Source organism: Astatotilapia calliptera, chromosome 15 (genome assembly GCF_900246225.1).
Source record: "Astatotilapia calliptera chromosome 15, fAstCal1.2, whole genome shotgun sequence".
Classification (NCBI taxonomy): Eukaryota; Metazoa; Chordata; class Actinopteri; order Cichliformes; family Cichlidae; genus Astatotilapia; species Astatotilapia calliptera.
Window position 1 is genome coordinate 17,843,294 of NC_039316.1, and position 19,188 is coordinate 17,862,481.

A 19,188-nucleotide genomic window follows, 5' to 3' on the forward strand; every position below is an offset into this window, starting at 1 on the left:
TGTTTTCATCCAGCGTCTAGACTGAAGCAGCGGCTTTTCATCATGGTGCAGCAATTTCAGTCAGAAGCAATATGTCAGCTGCCCACTTTTCAGCACTGATCAATAAATACAAATTGTGCAGCTCTCATATGATCTGCTTAGCTGCGTAGAGGCTGTCTCACAATGGCATTTTGGATGCCATTTCAATACAACTGTTCAGAGGTGAGTGATTAATTTCATAAATGTGCGCCGTCTCATCTGTCTCAATGTAGGTAACAGTAGTGCTGCTCCGTGGCAGGAATTTCAAGTCACCCTCTTCGCCTTCATCCGTCTTCTCCAGATGTTTTTTTAAATGGTTTTGAAAAAGAACAAAACTGGTGCTTTTGAGCAAATATCTTAAAACATAGCCGAGACCGTTTCAGCTCCTGTCCCATGAGATGCTGTAGATTCAGCGTGTTTGCTAAAATTAAATACAGCCCGAGGCATTGATGGCATCCATCTCTCATCCTGTCATTTCCACTCCAACTCTTCCGCTCGTAGCACTCACCTCAGCTGTCTATAACCAGCTTATTGCGGTAGAGAGTCACCGACAAAGAACAGGTACAGGCAGGCACGTCCAGAGGGAGTTCGCTAGAAGGCATAGCAAGCGCACTTCTTTTATTCATCAACTTTCACAATAATTCCCACGATGTTTCGCTTTGGAAAAAAAAAGTAGATGTTTCTGATTAGCATCACCTATTTTCATGAGTTTACCTCGTGTGTGTGTGTGTTTCTTTTATTAATTATATCTGGCTGAAAAAAGGGCGATCGTGGCTCAAAGAGTTAGTTCGTCCTGTAACCGGAAGGTTGCCGGTTCGAGCCCCGGCTCGGACAGTCTCGGTCGTTGTGTCCTTGGGCAAGACACTTCACCCACCGCCTACTGGTGATGCCCAGAGGGGCCGATGGCACGATATGGCAGCTTCTGTCAGTCTGCCCCAGGGCAGCTGTGGGGAGTGTGAATGTGTGTGAATGTGAGAGTGAATGAATAGTGGAATTGTAAAGCGCTTTGAGGGCCCCGAAAAGCGCTATATAAATGCAATCCATTATTAAAAAGAACCCCATTGGTGGTGAAAATGCCCAACTAGCTTTCCAAAAACTCTCAGTTCCAATTATAGGATTATACATTCCAGGATATTTTTGAGTATTACACAGACACAGACATCTTGTAGCTGTCCTTTAAACTTCCATCATTAAGAGCTTTTTCCCCCCCATCCTAATTGTGATGACTAGAATATGGAAAATGTCCCCTGGAAACTGAATTATCGCCTTATTAAGTTTCTCCAGATCATCTAGAGCTCATTTGGATCTGGATTTATCGACCCCAGCCTTCAGCTGTACCCTGACGCCTGTTAGACATCATTGAATTTAATTTAATCTCAGCCCCATTATAAGCCAATTATCCTGAGGTGAGTCTTATACCGGGACATGACCTCAGTGTCTTCAGTGGTAGCAGAGAGCTGGAGTCTGATAGTCATATACGGTATGTTATTATTCTGTATAGTAAAGATCATTTAATGTGATACTGAGCACAGATATGGTGGGTGGATAACAACTTTTTAGGCCACATCTACTCAAAAAAGGGGAAAAAAAACCCGAGTCCCACACAGACTCCTCTGGTTTCTTTTAGAGCGTACAGCAGTGGCTCCAGTAATGATGTTTGTGTTGCTCTGAGTGTCTGTGTGGTTTCCTCTCTTTAATTGACAGCGCTGACAGGCCACTGGTTGTGCTTCACATCCGCCAAACAAGCTAAAGCGAATTGTTTCCCTGTGGCTTGCCTCTCATTTCAACCGAGGCCCAGGACGGGAATGCTCTCATGTGTTCAACCGACAGAAAACTCAAACGGGGAGTGTGTGTTGTTGTTTTTGTTGTTGTTGTTGTTTTCTCCCCGCCCATCTTTTGACTATGCCACATTAAAGGTCATCTCTTCTTGGAGAGCGAGAGTAAAAAAAGCGAAAATTTTTACGTTAAGTGATTGAGTGCGTTATCTGGTCACGTGTATGTGCGTGTGTGTGTGTGTCTAAGAGCTACACTGCCATCTGTCTTGCTGGTATAAGCTTTCGGCTGTTTCTGAAAACACCTGAAGATCTGACTTTTTGCAGATGCTGTTAGACAAGGAGATCTAAATCAACACTGGGCTATATGTCTCACAGTACAGTTTAGATTTTTTTTTCTCTATCCTCAGCCTGCTCCCCTTTTCTACTCGGGGCTAGCTAATTCACATTGTCCTCTGACAGCCTCTTCAGGTTCATTATTTGCTGGACAGTTGGATGGATCCATTGCCACAGGCAGTGTGAGGAAGTAAAAGGCTTGTGTGTCTTCTTGTGAGACACACGGGCTTTGCATTGGGGGTTATCTGCTTGGCCCTGCCTGCAGTGCTTTGAAAGCCCATTGGATGAATGGCAGGGTTTGCCACAGATGCTGCCAGGGTTTTGTGATGGTTGTTTTTCTTTGTGTTGTTTTTCCTTCTTGTCTCCCGTGGCCCTCTACTTCTCGCCAGACCTCTCAATGGCTCAAATGCTTCTTGTAGAGTGATGCTTCAGCTCCTCGTATCAGTTACGTGATAGTAGAAATACCCATTTGGTGTAAGCCTCTTCCTCGACTCATTTGATCCCAAATGCCAGGTTTATGTTGCATTATAAACAGCCGTTATTAGCACTCAGTAGCACAGTGATCACAGAAAGAACAATGGTACTTGTAGTCTCAATTTCCCCTATTTAATGGGCATACGCTTTTAATGAGCTGCTCCCTTTACGGCTCGCCACAGCAAATCATCTGTCTCAATCTCACCCTGTTCCCAGCATTCTCTTCTGTAACACTGCCCTCTTCATGTCCTCTTTCACTATGAATCTTAAGTGATTGTCCTCTTTTCCTCCTGCCTGGCAGCTCCATCTTCTTTCCTCAGTATATCCACATCTCTGCACTTGTCCAAACAAACTCAGCTTTGCCTCTCTGACTCTTATCTCTAAAACTGTTCAACCTAAACTGTTCCTCTAATGGACTCACTTGCAATCCTGTCCATCCTGGTCACTTGCAGTAAAAAATCTTAGCATCTTGAATTCTGCACAATTCTCCATACATCATAGCAGGTCTCCCTAACATCTTGTAAACTTCCTATTTGAGTCTCGCTGCTATCCTTCTGTCACAAATGACCCCCTACACTCGTCTCCACCCACTCTACCCTGCCTCTACTCTCTTCTTCGCATCTCTTGTGTAGTTGTTTTGGATGATTAACCTCAGGTATGTAATACCACAGAAAAACAGTCCACAGAAAAGCACAATAGCTCTCCTTTAGTGGTTAACACATCCACCTGACATGCAAAAGATCCCTGGTTTGCGATCTGTGCCAAATCAAATATGCTGATTCATCTGCTGTGGCGACCCCTTGCAAATAAGGAAGAAGCTTTTATAATAGATCTTTAAGGTTTTACTATAGTCTCTACAATTCTATATACCAGCACATTTTGCTCACCTGGGTTTGATTATTATAGCTTGAAAGCAATTTTCTGTGCCTCTGCTGGTTTTCTGCTCCAGCTGATTTGCTGAGCAGTATTTCCTGTTTCTTTTCTGTGAATGTTATATGAGATTGAGCAAGTCTTTGGCTGCAGTAAGCTTTCTGCCAGAAAAACTGATTTTGGTTGTTGGTTTAAGTCCAGCACAGATGCCTGTTTAGCCCCGGTCTGTTGTACCATTAAATGTCTTCCAGCTGGCTTTTCCACTGGCTTTTAAAAAAACAACAAATATACTTTGCCTTTGACTTCAATGTGCCTTTTGTTTATGACACAAATGAGTCCGAGCAATACAGTTAATTAAACATTAAACTATCTAAATATCTGTTTGGCTGCTCTGTACATCTCATGATGCTTATTAGTATTTTCCCACATTTTATAGATGAACAAGGACATGCTCTGTGGTTAAAATTTGATGGGGTTCACAGAGGAGAAGGTGAAAAAAGAAAGAAATACACCTGCAGTTCAGCATTGTGGGATCATTTCTCTTCATCTCTAACCATAAATAAAAAGGAGAGGAACTTCTTCTGTTTTCAGATCACACCCTGCAATATACACACTGTCTGATGCAAGGTCAGATGCGAAGAAATATTTTTTAGGATGGACTAAATAATTCCACCTATGCTGTATTAAGCAGAAGGCTACACCACAATAAGGATGATTATATCAGTGCTGAAATGACTTTCAGCCTTGAATGCAGCAGCCTTGTGTAAGAATAGACCTCGGAGATATTTCGGGGATTAAAATGTAATAAGAGGCCAGACTTTCAAGAGCTGGGAGTTTAAACCAAATGTTTACAGGGGACATCAGTTAAGTGAGGCGAGCTGAAAGACGTGGCGTTGAACTGTGCTGATAGTCTGCAGTTACTTAATGTAGCACTGTGTCAGTGATTGTGGGGTCCAGATGGGGCAATAGAGCTGTGTTGGCAATGAGAGAGAGACTTTGTACTTTACTTTTTCATACTTAAAACATTACAGTCTATTCAGTGCGAGAACTGGTTAATAAAGGGCAAAGAACTTACCTTGCTACACTAGCATATAGTGGACATAGATCAAGTAAAACAGCATAAGGCTTGAACATTTGTCTGGTTCATCATTACTTTTTGTAGCTTTATAGGTTGTTTCGTATGTGTAAAATCGATAATAGAAACAGTATTTGTATTGAAAACTAAATAAAATCCCTTGTGTTTAGGCCTGGTGGGTCACTGGGCTCATAATACCCTGACAGAAACCCTCACAGGTCCACAGAGCTGGCTGCCCACAGTGCCAGAGTGATGCCGCACAGCAGCATTTCAAGTCAGAGCTTTTAACAAACCTTTTAAAAGGTTATCTTGCCAGCACTGTTTTATTTTCTGGGGTTTCACAATCAAATCAGGAATGGCTTCAGGAATCACTGCATTAGTTTGCATGACAGACTTTAATCTTTAATCATACTTTATATATATCATATATTTTTTTTATATATTAGCTGCAGGGCAGTAGAACTCAAACTCACACATCAGATGTTCCAACATAACATCCATGATCGCATGTGATGCTGTGTGTATGCACTGCAGCCAGGAACCTCTGGTTTCTCTTTCCTCCCACCCTATACCCTCTTACAGCCCTGCTGTGTTGCTAGCAAGGCTAAAAATAATGTCAAGTCATGAAGGCTTATGTTTTTGGTGTCCTTCTATTTCCAGACAAGTCATTTAGTTGGTTATATAGTTTGACATTGAGTCCTGGGCTGCAGCTTCGGCTTCCACACAGCACTGTGTGTGTGTCTAAATCAGATATTCAATCTCGATAATTGAAATGGATGGAGTAATTCTGCTGTGGCCTTCCCTCAGGTTTTTGGGGTGGGTGGGTTGGTGTGTGTGTGTGGGAGGAGGAGGGGGATAGAGTTGTATTTGGTGTTGTCTGAAATGATGTAGATCACGCTCTGCACAGAGGTGGGTGGGGCGCAGATAAGGGAGCACCGCTGCAGCTGAAATCGGGGTATCCATCACGCCGATGGACACCCCTTGCAGCCCCGTGTTGTAAGAACTCATCTCCTGAGCCTTTGTTATAGAACCTGGAGCCTGCCTCCACATTAATTAATCACACACACAAAGACACACACTCATGCAGCTCAACAGCAAGCCGTCTCACCTGGGCTTTGCACGCCCGCAAGGCCTAGAACAACGAACACAACGTGAGCGAACACACACAAACACACACACACACACGTTTCCTCAAGTCTGTCTGATACCTGGAAGTTCTCAGGCCTGAATTAAAGAAGTGGCCAAACAAAATTTACTGTGCTTGGTGTTATCACAGCTTTCCTTTAAATCCCTCCTTTCTGTATCAGCATCGCAGTTTTCAACACACACACACGCACACAAATGAAGGGTGGAAATGCCTTTCACTGTAACCTTGACAAAATGTGTTGATGCTCGAGTATCTGGCAGCTGAAGTCAAGAGGTTAATGTACTTTGGGATGTGTGTGTGTGTGTGTGTGTGTGTGTGTGTGCGTGCACACACGCACATGCTTTTTGCCTACGATAACATGATTAGCCAAAGGCTTAGCCATCACTTTTCCTCACCTCCCCTCTGCGACCACCCAGAAAACTCTGTGTAGACTCAACGTTGACATGCTAGTTGGGGCTAAATGGGATCACCAGCAGGGCTGCGGGTGTTCAGATCAGGATCAAATTGCAGGATTAGGGATCAGCCCTGGAGTTTGCATTACATTAACATTAGGATATGGGACACGTTGTATCTTGGAAACATTGTTTTGCTGAAAAAAGGCAGTGAGCTGAGGAGAAAAATTCAGAAAAGGATTTTTTTTAAAGACTGAATTTTCATAATATGAAAGCAGTCTTCAGGTCTGTGACACTTTGGCTGCTGTCAGTCTGTAGAAGGCCGAGGCTGCTATTTTTGAGGCGAAGCTGCTGAGTCAGGGTGTTTTTTCCGATATTCATTTATCTCTACTGGTAAATCTGGATGTGTTTCTGCTGGGTGCTCGTTTATATGTATGAAAGTTTTAAAAAGTAGGTAATCTGGTTTGGATGATGATATAGAACCGATGCTTCTCATGTGAAGCAATTGGCACCTAAGGCTGCTCGATCACAGCAGCACACTATCACAGGTAATTGCTGTATTATCAGAGACAGATTGTATGTAACTCCCAACTTGACCCAAGTCAGTCACAGGGCGGTCTCCACCCGGAAAACCACCAAACTTTGCTTTAAAAAAAAAAAAACCAAAACAATTTCTTTTTTATTTAAGTGGATTTCTCAGAATTTTAGTAAGCGAAGTGAACTAAAAACTAACTAAATGAAAAATATAATAATAATATGAGCTGAATTAAACATGCCTCGGTGGGGTGGTGGTGGGACTTAAATGAAGGTGTAAAACTAAAGAAAAGGAATGAAGATAATTATTGCAAAACATAATGAGGCACAATTATTTCATCGGGATTATCTCGTTTTAATAATCAGTAACTGTGCAGCATGCTGTTCCCTGGCAGTTCTCATTTACTTTTGAACATATAAGTTAATTGTTTTTGAGTCGTTGATTTATTTCTAAACGCAAAGGAGGTAACATGCAGCGAAGGTTTGTGTTCCAGATTTGACCTGGGTTGTTAGGGTTATATTTCGTTAGTTATATTTCTGGCTGCTGGCATTGCGTCATTGCATAAATCACTTACTTTCTAACTGCTCCGGGGTGTTCATTAACACTCCACATGCACCGTGAACTTAATTTTACCTGAAGGGAAAAGTAATTATTTCAGGCTGTGCTGTGGAGGTGTGGGCTCAAGCTGGGCTTTTGTCCTCCTCGAAATGATCAAAAATGCAGCAAATTGTGACTTTAAAACAAATTTACATAACATATAAAGATTTATTCAAGAGAACTGTACTTCCCCTCTGCTGCTGTTTTCATTCAGCCTTGTGAGTCTGCATGCATACTGTATAACGACAGTTTAGTTTCTTTGCTGAAACCTGTGGTGATGATCAATTAATCAGATGGCAATTGCAATTATGATTCTGGGCTCCTAACAATCATAAAAACAAGATAACTGGGATACAATAATTACTTTTTTTGGAGTCATTCTACTCAGTTGACTAATCAATCAATTTTACATGCAACCATTTCCTTTACAGTACCTTTTGCCACTTCTTAAAAGCCCCTGACTTTTTCCCTCCTATTTACTTGTGTTTTTTGTTTTTTTTACATTTGAATGATATTTAAAGCTCAAAAAACACACAAGGTTTGCCTTAACAGTGCATCAGATTTTGAGGTCCTCGGTGGAAGGACAAAGCCGTTGTTTTTCCAGTGCAATTCAAGGGGAAAGTTGACACCGTGGAGTAAAAATCTTCAGGCCAAAAGGCACCACAGATTGAGTCAAATTTTATGTGACCTGTAGTTCTAGAGCTGACTTTATTTTGTGAGGGCACATTTGCTTCACAGGGCTGCTGTGATATAATCTGCTGCTCCACGCTGGGGTTGGATTGTGCACAACAATGAGCTCTGAATAAGTGTGAAAGGCAGACGCGAAAGCTTCATCGAGGAGTTCAGTGTGACCCAGAGCTGGAGGGCACAGCTGGCTGTTGAGGTCACGCTTTGTGTTCAGTGTGTTGATGATGTAATCCACATGACACATACTCCAGCAAGAGGCCGAACATGTATGTAGATGTTGCATTATCTTTTTCACTTAAAATATAATATTTTAGTTCAAGTGATGAGTTTGAAAATGGAAAGCTTTTCATAGCCTAATAAATTACTACTCTAGTCATACTATCTAGTCCACAAACTCTGGCATTACTGCTCTACTTTTCAGGCCCAGACATTGCAAAGCTAAATGTGACATTTTGGCCCTTTTTTCTCAGCTAGGATTACGCTCCCTCATAGTTGTCTGCTCAACAGAGCGATGTTTCTTTTGTTTTCATCAAAAGTTGAAGTTGTTGCAAAGTTGTTCATCTTTCCATACTTTTCTGTTTGAATGAACAGATTTTTTTGCACATCTATACAGGGAGTGCAGAATTATTAGGCAAATGAGTATTTTGTCCACATCATCCTCTTCATGCATGTTGTCCTACTCCAAGCTGTATAGGCTCGAAAGCCTACTACCAATTAAGCATATTAGGTGATGTGCATCTCTGTAATGAGAAGGGGTGTGGTCTAATGACATCAACACCCTATATCAGGTGTGCATAATTATTAGGCAACGTCCTTTCCTTTGGCAAAATGGGTCAAAAGAAGGACTTGACAGGCTCAGAAAAGTCAAAAATAGTGAGATATCTTGCAGAGGGATGCAGCAGTCTCAAAATTGCAAAGCTTCTGAAGCGTGATCATCGAACAATCAAGCGTTTCATTCAAAATAGTCAACAGGGTCGCAAGAAGCGTGTGGAAAAACCAAGGCGCAAAATAACTGCCCATGAACTGAGAAAAGTCAAGCGTGCAGCTGCCAAGATGCCACTTGCCACCAGTTTGGCCATATTTCAGAGCTGCAACATCACTGGAGTGCCCAAAAGCACAAGGTGTGCAATACTCAGAGACATGGCCAAGGTAAGAAAGGCTGAAAGACGACCACCACTGAACAAGACACACAAGCTGAAACGTCAAGACTGGGCCAAGAAATATCTCAAGACTGGTTTTTCTAAGGTTTTATGGACTGATGAAATGAGAGTGAGTCTTGATGGGCCAGATGGATGGGCCCGTGGCTGGATTGGTAAAGGGCAGAGAGCTCCAGTCCGACTCAGACGCCAGCAAGGTGGAGGTAGAGTACTGGTTTGAGCTGGTATCATCAAAGATGAGCTTGTGAGGCCTTTTCGGGTTGAGGATGGAGTCAAGCTCAACTCCCAGTCCTACTGCCAGTTTCTGGAAGACACCTTCTTCAAGCAGTGGTACAGGAAGAAGTCTGCATCCTTCAAGAAAAACATGATTTTCATGCAGGACAATGCTCCATCACACGCGTCCAAGTACTCCACAGCGTGGCTGGCAAGAAAGGGTATAAAAGAAGAAAAACTAATGACATGGTCTCCTTGTTCACCTGATCTGAACCCCATTGAGAACCTGTGGTCCATCATCAAATGTGAGATTTACAAGGAGGGAAAACAGTACACCTCTCTGAACAGTGTCTGGGAGGCTGTGGCTGCTGCTGCACGCAATGTTGATGGTGAACAGATCAAAACACTGACAGAATCCATGGATGGCAGGCTTTTGAGTGTCCTTGCAAAGAAAGGTGGCTATATTGGTCGCTGATTTGTTTTTGTTTTGTTTTTGAATGTCAGAAATGTATATTTGTGAATGTGGAGATGTTATATTGGTTTCACTGGTAAAAAATAAATAATTGAAATGGGTATATATTTGTTTTTTGTTAAGTTGCCTAATAATTATGCACAGTAATAGTCACCTGCACACACAGATATCCCCCTAAAATAGCTAAAACTAAAAACAAACTAAAAACTACTTCCAAAAACATTCAGCTTTGATATTAATGAGTTTTTTGGGTTCATTGAGCACATGGTTGTTCAATAATAAAAATTATTCCTCAAAAATACAACTTGCCTAATAATTCTGCACTCCCTGTACTTGTTGCCATTGTCACGTGGACGACCCATCGCTAGAAATGAAAGCCTATACTTTCCTACACTATTAGCACATCTTAAGGTTTTCACCTTGTTTTTTTTAATCATTCGGACTTTCATGTTATCCCACACAGATATAGAAAAAATACAAATTAGGAATATACTGTATACAGAAATAGGAATAGCTGCATGGCAACATGTGTGCAACATGTGTATGCAGTATAAATGCAAATGTACTAACATGTGAAGTAATGGGTTATAAATATGTGAAGATATTAGAATATTTTTCTATAATGCTTGGAAATGGATGTAAATGGATTCATGTTGACCGCAAACTGAATAAGCAAGATTTGTGTGTGTGTGTGTGTGTGTGTGTGTGTGTGTGTGTGTGTGTGTGTGTGTATGCGTCAGTGAGAGAGCAACCACACATTTGTCAATCTCCCTAACTAGCTCAGTCACTCATGCACACACCCACATCACAGATTACAGCTCTGACTTTGCTGCCTGATTGCGTGAAGTGAAGGTTATTTTGTTCTGAATAAGCAAACAATGCATCACTCTCCTGTCCAGCACTCACATCCGCTCACACGGTGCGACAGTGTAGGAAGGGAAGGATTCAGTTGGTGTTACTGAGTGGTAGAGCACATTCAAAGTTTTCAACTTGGTTAATTATTATGCTGTTAACACTGAATTTCTCCTCCATGTGCGGGTCTGTGTGAGTGGAGGATTAGTGCGGCCTTTACAGGTGACGGATAACGATGCCTTCAAAGTGTGCTGCTTTCTTTTTTACTTCATCCATCATTCTATTTTTTGCTTTTTTTCTGTTAGATTAAGGAGGAGGGGGGTAAGAGGTGAATGAGGACACAAAGGAAAAAAGAAAACAAGGTGGTGAAACTCTTTAAAACGTGAAGTTAAACACATTGAAGAAGGAGAACGGATTGATGGATGCCTCAATAAAAGACAAGTGGGTGTTCGAAGAGGAGCAACTGGATGGATGATTCACAGGGACAGAAGGATACTGTTGGTTAATGACTTTTGGACCTTCACACTCCCATTTTTCTGTCATCCCTCTCCCATTTATTCTTATTCTCTGTCTTAGTACAGAAGGGTAATCATTCTTGTCTTTGCAGGACACTGGCTCTTTCATTTTTCATTTTTCCGTCCATTTCTCTCTCAATCTTGCTGGGCTCTATAGGTTATCTCAGTCTTCTAGTAGCATTTGGTAACATCAGCAAAAGTGAACAGGAACTTTAAATTCTGATTTTCACATGACAACAACTTATTGGAGCCAACCTTCATGGGTAGATAAATCTCAGGACTGTTGGTTGGTGAAGTTTGAAAATTACAGTGAAGGTATTGGGGGAAAAAAGGACCTACCAGCTTTGAAGCCTCACTTTTGGTGCTTTAACTTTTCTCGCCATTGCAGAAATGTTGTTAATTTGCACTGTTTTAAATAGCCAGCAAGGCTCAACTTTCATGTTGCAAAGACTTGTAGTTGTAGTGAAATGTATGGGAAAAGAATGGCTTTGGTTCCTTTATTCTCTGTAAATAATTTTCTGTCAGCCGTCAACAGAGGTGTGGTCACTGATGAGCAACCAGTCAATCCCAGCCAGACTTTAATGAGCGGATGTGACGGCTAGCAAACGGTTGGACAACATCCTTCTGTCACTCAAAGGAGGCACAACTTTAATAATACAAATTTTATGTTTCAGTACAGTTTTATTATTTACCCCTGACACTGCTACGAAGGGATAAATTAGCCATAGAGACCAAAATCATATCTGTACCGAGCTGTTAACACGTTTATGTTTATGGCATTTTAACGTCAGAATTTTTGGACGTTGACTTACTTTTAGAGCCTGCCTCAAGTGGTCATTAGAAAAACTGCAGCTTTTGGCCTTTAGAAACAAGCAGCAACCTTCTGGAAGTGGAAATATAAAGCCAGTGTTGCAGTTATTCTAAATCCCATTATGGCTTTTTCCAAAACAGAATCAATCCCCATGAACTCCTGTGGTAAAACTCTAGACTAAACACCTTTAAAACGCAGGTTTTGGAAATGTTGGTTTAATTTTTCAGTCCCAGAGATTACCGCTTGCCTAACTTGAATCTCTCAACAAAGCGTGGACAGTCCATTTGCAAATGCAAATAAATCCATGTAGAATAATGTGTGGAGTTGTGCTGCATACATTTAGTCTTTGTTCCCCTTCCTGTCCCTTTTATCCCAAAGGGGATAAAAAGTTCAACATATAACTTTCGTCAAATAAATCCATCTTTATCCTTTTCACCTTGACATGCAGATATCAGTTTCAAGCTAAAGCCAGAAGGCAGACGTGATAACCACAAAAATCAGAAGCAATAGAGTAAATAAAAAATATAAGTTAAGGAGACAAAGACACTGAGAGACGGTGCTGAAAAGAGCCTTCACCAATAAAATACTTGACATGTTTGTATGCAGCATTTTTCTGTGTATCTGCCAACTTGCATGCAGACTTAGCTTGTTGCTGTGGGCAATAACAGCAACGAGCCCAGAACTATTTGTGGATACGTGGAGAGAAATTTTGACTAATGTAAGAATTCCCCCATGGCGACAAGCCCACTGCCTACAGCAAATATCAGAAGGCCTGCCCTCCCCCTATACTGCTCCATCTTCATAGCAGCATCGCTGTGGTTCTCCTCCTCCTCCACTACCACTCGTGTTTTACAGAGGCATCAAAGACTCTGCCCTCTGCTGAGCCATCTGCTTCCTTACTATGTGCACAGTCGCAAACAGAAACAAAATCCTCAGCAGCGCACACATCACCTCCAAGATCATCAGACTTTGCTTTCTCAACCTCACAGACCTCCGCCGGATCTCATCACGGCTTTTTTTCTCTGTGTGTGTGTGTGTGTGTGTGTGTGTGAAATCCCATCTGGACATTGACACAAATCCTGGATCTAATAAAGGGAAGGGAGAGAAGGGGGAGCTGATTTTAGCAGATTCTTGGCATTGTGACCCTGCACAAGCTGTCAAACTAACATCACAGATCTTAAAGCCCCAATACATCTGTGCACTCTCTGGAAAGAACAAAAAGACAAGTGTTCTTCATTTTATGAGGCATCAATCAATGAGCAGGAACGTAAGGTCGTAGCTATCTGCTATTTTTTATTACTGATCAACCTGCCAGCTATGTATGTTGGCATTTGCAGGGTTTATCTGCACTCAGAAAGCAGTCTGTTATTTTATATAAGGTTGATCATGCTCACACTTGAAATCTTTGGAGGGGACTTCAAGTGTGAGCATGATTGACCTTATATACAATAAAGGACTTTTTGGGAGTGATGGGGTGGAGTACACCCAGGACAGGGTAACCACTGGCAGTCACTAGAAAGTCTAGAAACCATTACGTTCCTCACAAATACTTTCCGTTTCAGTGTTTTCGTATGTGGCATTAGTATTCTGGGCACTGTTTTGCCATCTGTATCTCTCACATCTCACACACACACACACACACACACACACACACACAGAGGCAGATATAAGATCAGTGAGGGGAGAGGAAGCACAGCGACAGGACAATGGACGGCAGGAAAGTGTCTCGTCCTCTCTTTGTTGCTCTGAAGGCTTCAGTGAACAGAAAATGTGAGATGGATGAAAAACAGGAAGGGCAAGTGACTACAACAGTAACTGTATCTGCTGACACTTCCAGTTACACGCTTCCTTTATTACTGGAGTAAGAGTTTGAAAAAACATTAAAAACAGATGACCATAAGACATCAGTATTGCTTTAGTGTTAATCTCTCATTATAAGTTGGATTTTTGTCCCATTTCTGATCATTTTAATGCTTAAATGCTGATTTTTCTGCCACTGTTCATCTTAATCTCTTTATGTGGGACTGCACAGCATCATCCCACATTTTTATTAGATCTGGTTTCCAACTGCAGGAAGTCTGGCTTTAATGCAATGGATGTGAGGGAAGAAGGGAAAACTGTTATCATGGATCAAGCAGAGGTTAACATGTCGCCGTCTTTTGCTGCTCGTGCAACGCCCAAATGGAAAAAACTTGTGAGTCTATGCATTTTACTAGACAACGACAATAAAACATGATAGAGAAAAGGAAATACAGCAACATTAAAGCTGACGAAACAGCTTATAACTTGGTGAATACAGTTTTTTTTCTTTTCTTTCCATTTCCCACTGCGGAGAATTGTGACTTGAGTCCATATATTATATGAGAATTTCTCTCTCTCACTCAAAAAAATAAAAAGGTGGCAAATCTAAAAAACGAGATGTACCAACCTATCTGTGCACCCTTACTGAAATCTAGAGACGATTACCTCAGTTATTAAGATGAAAAAAGGAATACATGAGTGTGAGAAGACATTCTTAATGCCTACTGTAATTTGCCTGTATGGGGTACCAGAGATCTGTGCTTGTGAACAAATTCTCAGACTAGTTTTCCGCAGTAGTAACGTGTCCTACATTTAGTTTGTGGATATCTGATCACCCTACTCTCGTCTGTCTGCAGTGTAACTGCAGCCTGAGATCCTGTGATTGATACTCAAGCCTGGGGGTATTGCTTTTGTGTTTGATATCTCATTATTTGAATCGGTCCACAAACATCTAGCAGATGCAGCCATTTAGGACAAACTGGTCACAAAACCAGTACCCTCACTTTATAGTTAAACTTCTTGAACGCTCCTTTCAGTCAATTTAAAGGCTATTCATCTCAGATTAGTTAGTTTAATATTGGTTAATTTAAATCATCAAACTTTGGCAAATTGTGGCCCCAGGGGAGGCTGTAGCTCAGTAGGCAGAGCAGGTCATCTACTAATTGGATGGTTGATGGTTTGATCCCTGTATGCACCTGTCTGTATGCCAGAGTATCTTTGGGTAACATACTGAACCCCAAGTTGCTCTCTGATGCATTCATCATAGTGTGATTGAATGGAAAGCACTTACCCGAAGAAAAAGTGCCTGTATGAATGGGTGTGAATGTGTGAATGAGGCGTGATGTATAAAGTGCTTCGAGCGCTCGAGTAGAGAAACACTCTGTGAAAACCAGTGCATTTAACATTTATAGAACACCTTTATTTCATTTTTTCCCATTTTTTTAAAACATGTTTTAAACTTTATTCTATTTAGATTTCTAACTCATTCTTTTAAAAAGTTCATTTACTGTGTAATTTCTACTTTACTGAGCTGTCTTGTCTCATCATACCGCCTTTATATTTTATTGAGCTATTCTACGTTTTTGTTGCGTGTGTTGTGTCTCAGATTTTGAATAAATTTTCCAACTCAGGATCTGTAGATGACTCATGTAACTAATGCACATTTGCTAATGTCATCAATTGTCCAACTTTGTACAGTTATAGACTGTATAGGAAAAAAAACAAAACAAAAATACTGGTAAATTCTACCCTTAACATTTCATATATTGAAAATTGAATCAAGTCTTTTAATGGCTGGTTTCTGCAGAGGCCATGAAGCTCCCAGTGCACAGTTTTTGTGCTGATGTTAATTCCAGAGGAGGTTTAGAGCTCTGCACTCGCTGAGTCTGTGGACTATTACTCGACAACCCTAAATCACTCGAATTCAAAGATTCAGAAGAGAGGCCCAATACTTTTTGTCCTTTTTTCCCCTCATTGGTTATTTGGTATTATATAGACAAACATTTTGAAATATTATTCTGGTCACATCCCAGTGAATCTCCAAAACCTCTTTAGTTGACACCAAAATGTGGGTATTAACGGCAAAGAGCTTTGGTATTATCTGGTAATGAATGTGCTTACTGTTATTCACATATGTATCTGAGATGTGTAATTATAAACCTTTTTACAACTGGAAACAGTGCAAAATAGTTTCTCACTGTGATGACTCTAAAGAAATAATAGATATTTCTAGGGAGTGAGCACAGTAGTTGTGATGGACAACAGTGTCTCTGTGCCTCGGGCTGATGATTCAGCGATGTGTCTAATGGAAAGCTTTTAGCCGCTTTTGAATCTTCCCACCACTCACAGAGGAACATAAACCAACAGATTTACCAACATAAACCACACAAAAAACAAACCAGCCGCCCTCTCTGGTTTTCATCTTAACTCGAGCCACTCTGCAGCCGCATCTTTTTCAAACTTGCTTTAATGACTTGGTATGTCCTTATTATTATTTCAGTATGTTCTCCGCCCTCGCTGCTTTTCCTTCTACCTTCACTCCCTGCCCTTCTCTCTAGGTCAGCCTCCTGATGCTGATTCGCTGGTGTTTTTGTTTCCCCTGTTTCTCTCCCATCCTTTGCCTTTTCTTTCTCACCTTTAAGTGGTCAGATACTGTAACTCCTATCTGGTGTTTATAGCAAGTATGCAGGAACTAAAAGCTTTACTCAAGGCTCTACTCTGCATGCATAATGATTTATTGAGGTGTTGGGATTGTTGGGTGGGGGAGCTTGGATAATGACGGTGCTGAAATGATGGTTTGTGTCTCTCTGTGTGTCTTCCCTCCTGCTATGAGGCTAATCACTGGAGATAAGCAATACTCCTGCCGTTTCATCAGTGCCGATAATCGCTACCTCTCACCATCTGTCGAGCAAAAATAATTTATTCAACCTCCAAACATAACTTCTAGCTTCTGCTGTTTATTCACCGCTTTTCTAGTGAGTGTGGCGCCAACACCTGTTGTCATCCCTGCTATAAAAGGAATGGTTTGCTGACTAACAAGCTTTTAACATTTTGAAAGAACTTCACGGGAGTTTTTGCTCATTTCAAAAGTTCAGCTTGAGAACTTTTGTTACCAGCTTGCTGTCTGACATTCCTCTGTTTTTTATACCGGGTGCTATATGTAACAGACAAAAGCCTGCGTGAGTGTGTAATCTGTTTTTAACCTTTTGTTCTGTGTTCCTTCTAGGAAGTATAAAAGGAGCGACAATAGTGGATGCTTTGGATACCCTCTACATCATGGAGATGTTTGAAGAGTTTGATGCTGCTACTGACTGGGTGGAAAAGAGCCTTGACTTCAACGTGGTAAGTTGCGTGTGTGCTCTTGTTATGGTCAGGTATATAGCAACAATAAAATATTGAATATTATATTTTTTTGTGCAGGTAAATATTAGATTTTCTTGATATATACGATATAATTTGGAGGCTACGTCGCTCACCCCTACTACCCACTGTCCCACTGTGTAGCCCACAAAAGCATCCAGTATTAGTAGTGCATGAGTCTCTTCTATTCTGCTGAAGTGAAACTGTCACGGTCTGGCTGGGGGAAGACCGTATGTGTTGCAGGGAAGGACTCAAGCGCAGACCAAAACGTGGTGCGGATTAACAAAACAAGCCGTTTATTGAGGTTAGCAACGAGGGTACAAAATAATAGGGCATCGGTGAAAACTAAACAATAACCTAAACTGGGTGAACTAATAACAAAACATGAAAAACCTTAACCATAATGAACTGACATGGGTACCTGGAGATGAGACATGGATGAGCAGACGACCTGACAAAGAATGGCTGAGATCACACAGACTAAATGGACACAGGAGGATAATGAGGGAAGTGGCAACACATGGGGAACCAGCTGACACACATGAACATAACGACGTGACAATGGGAGAGTAAAACTGAACACGATGAACACAGACACACCAGACCTCTTCACAATAAGACAGGAAACAGTGAGATATAAACATGACAACCTGGACTGACAACATACGCCACAGACATAAAATACATGAAAGCAGGGGAGACTTAACATAGTGGAAACACGAGGGGAAAATAACTAGTAACACCTAGGCATGATAATGATAAACTTAGGAAACCTGAAGGCTACATAAACTAAACACAAAACGCTGGGTCAGCAGACCCAGGATCATGACAGAAACAATATTTAACTACATCACAGAATTACTGTGCGGGTAATCAAAGGTCCTCGACAGGTGTTATGTTGAACCAGCATCCTTCTACCTTCTAACATATATAACTCTCTGATAAATTATTAGCAGAGTAAGGTGAGTTTCAGTTGTGTCAACTAGACCACAGCTTGTGGTTAAGTAAAAGTTATGTAAACATGAAATGAAAAAGCTTTTGACGTAGCCGGTCTGAAACGCCTCCGAGGTGGTGTTGCTTTACAGTTAGTTTCCTCTTTGCTGTGTTAGCTCTCCTGCATGGTATGCTGAACAAAAACTAACATAGAACTGAGCTGACTAGATCGGCTTGCTGGCAACAATATCTGTTGCGGGATCAGAGCAATATCTGATCCAAATATCGGATTGATGCATTCGTAGCGAAAATGCCTCTAACATTTTGCACAGAAGACCAGTTTTCCTATAGGTCAATAAAAGTGTCATTGAAGAATAAGGTTCTAAAATGTCTTTTAATTTCCTGATAATTTGCTTGTAGGTATTTAATTTGAAAATGATTTCCTAAAGACTGGTAGAAAAGAGTCATAGCTCATGAATTTGACCTTTTTATACCACCATAGTGGATTATAATGAAGACTTCAGCTTTAATTCAAGAGGTTTAATAAAGTATTGCATTATTAAATTTTAAGAATTTAAATGCATGTAAATTTATGGTTCTTAGGCCATGCATTTCTAAATAAACTAATAAGATGGGAAAAAAGTGTGTGGTTGGGGGGGGGGGGGGGGGGGGAGTCAAATTTCATTCAAATAATCATCAGTACAAGCATTTTTTATACTTTCCTCTATAAAAAGGACATACATTTAACTGGGTTTCACTAAATATTACCCCCCCCCCCGATCATCCATGCTCCACCTTCCCTATTTGAGAATCACCGGCTTGGCTACTAAACAGTGGACGAATGTCACTTGAATATCTGAAGATAAAATAGAGAAAAATCTCAACAACTTTTTTTAAAAATAACTAACTCCTAACTCCCTCAGAAACTTTTCATATATAAATTCCTTACTTTAATTTAAAAACAAATCCAAACGTGTATTAGTTCACATTCACTTATACAAAATAAACGTGGTGTACACATCTCTCTGTTTATATCTGGTGGCATGATCGTGTGGTGGTTAGCACTGCAAGAAGGTCTAGTTTGAGTACTTTGTGTGTGTAATTTGCAAAATCCACAATAACTGTGGTGGTTCATGTATTTGGATCTTGAAAAAAGATTGATTTGGATTATT

At 41.0% G+C, this 19,188-nt stretch overlaps 1 protein-coding gene across 1 annotated transcript in view; it reads left to right on the forward strand.

Annotated features, from left to right (window-relative positions):
• Positions 1-19,188, forward strand: part of man1a1 (mannosidase, alpha, class 1A, member 1) — a 158,258-nt gene that overhangs the window by 46,389 nt on the left and 92,681 nt on the right. Inside the window, exon 3 of the mRNA XM_026142320.1 lies at positions 16,950-17,065. Within this exon, the coding sequence (XP_025998105.1) occupies positions 16,950-17,065 (116 nt within the window). The remainder of the gene's footprint in view (positions 1-16,949; positions 17,066-19,188) is intronic.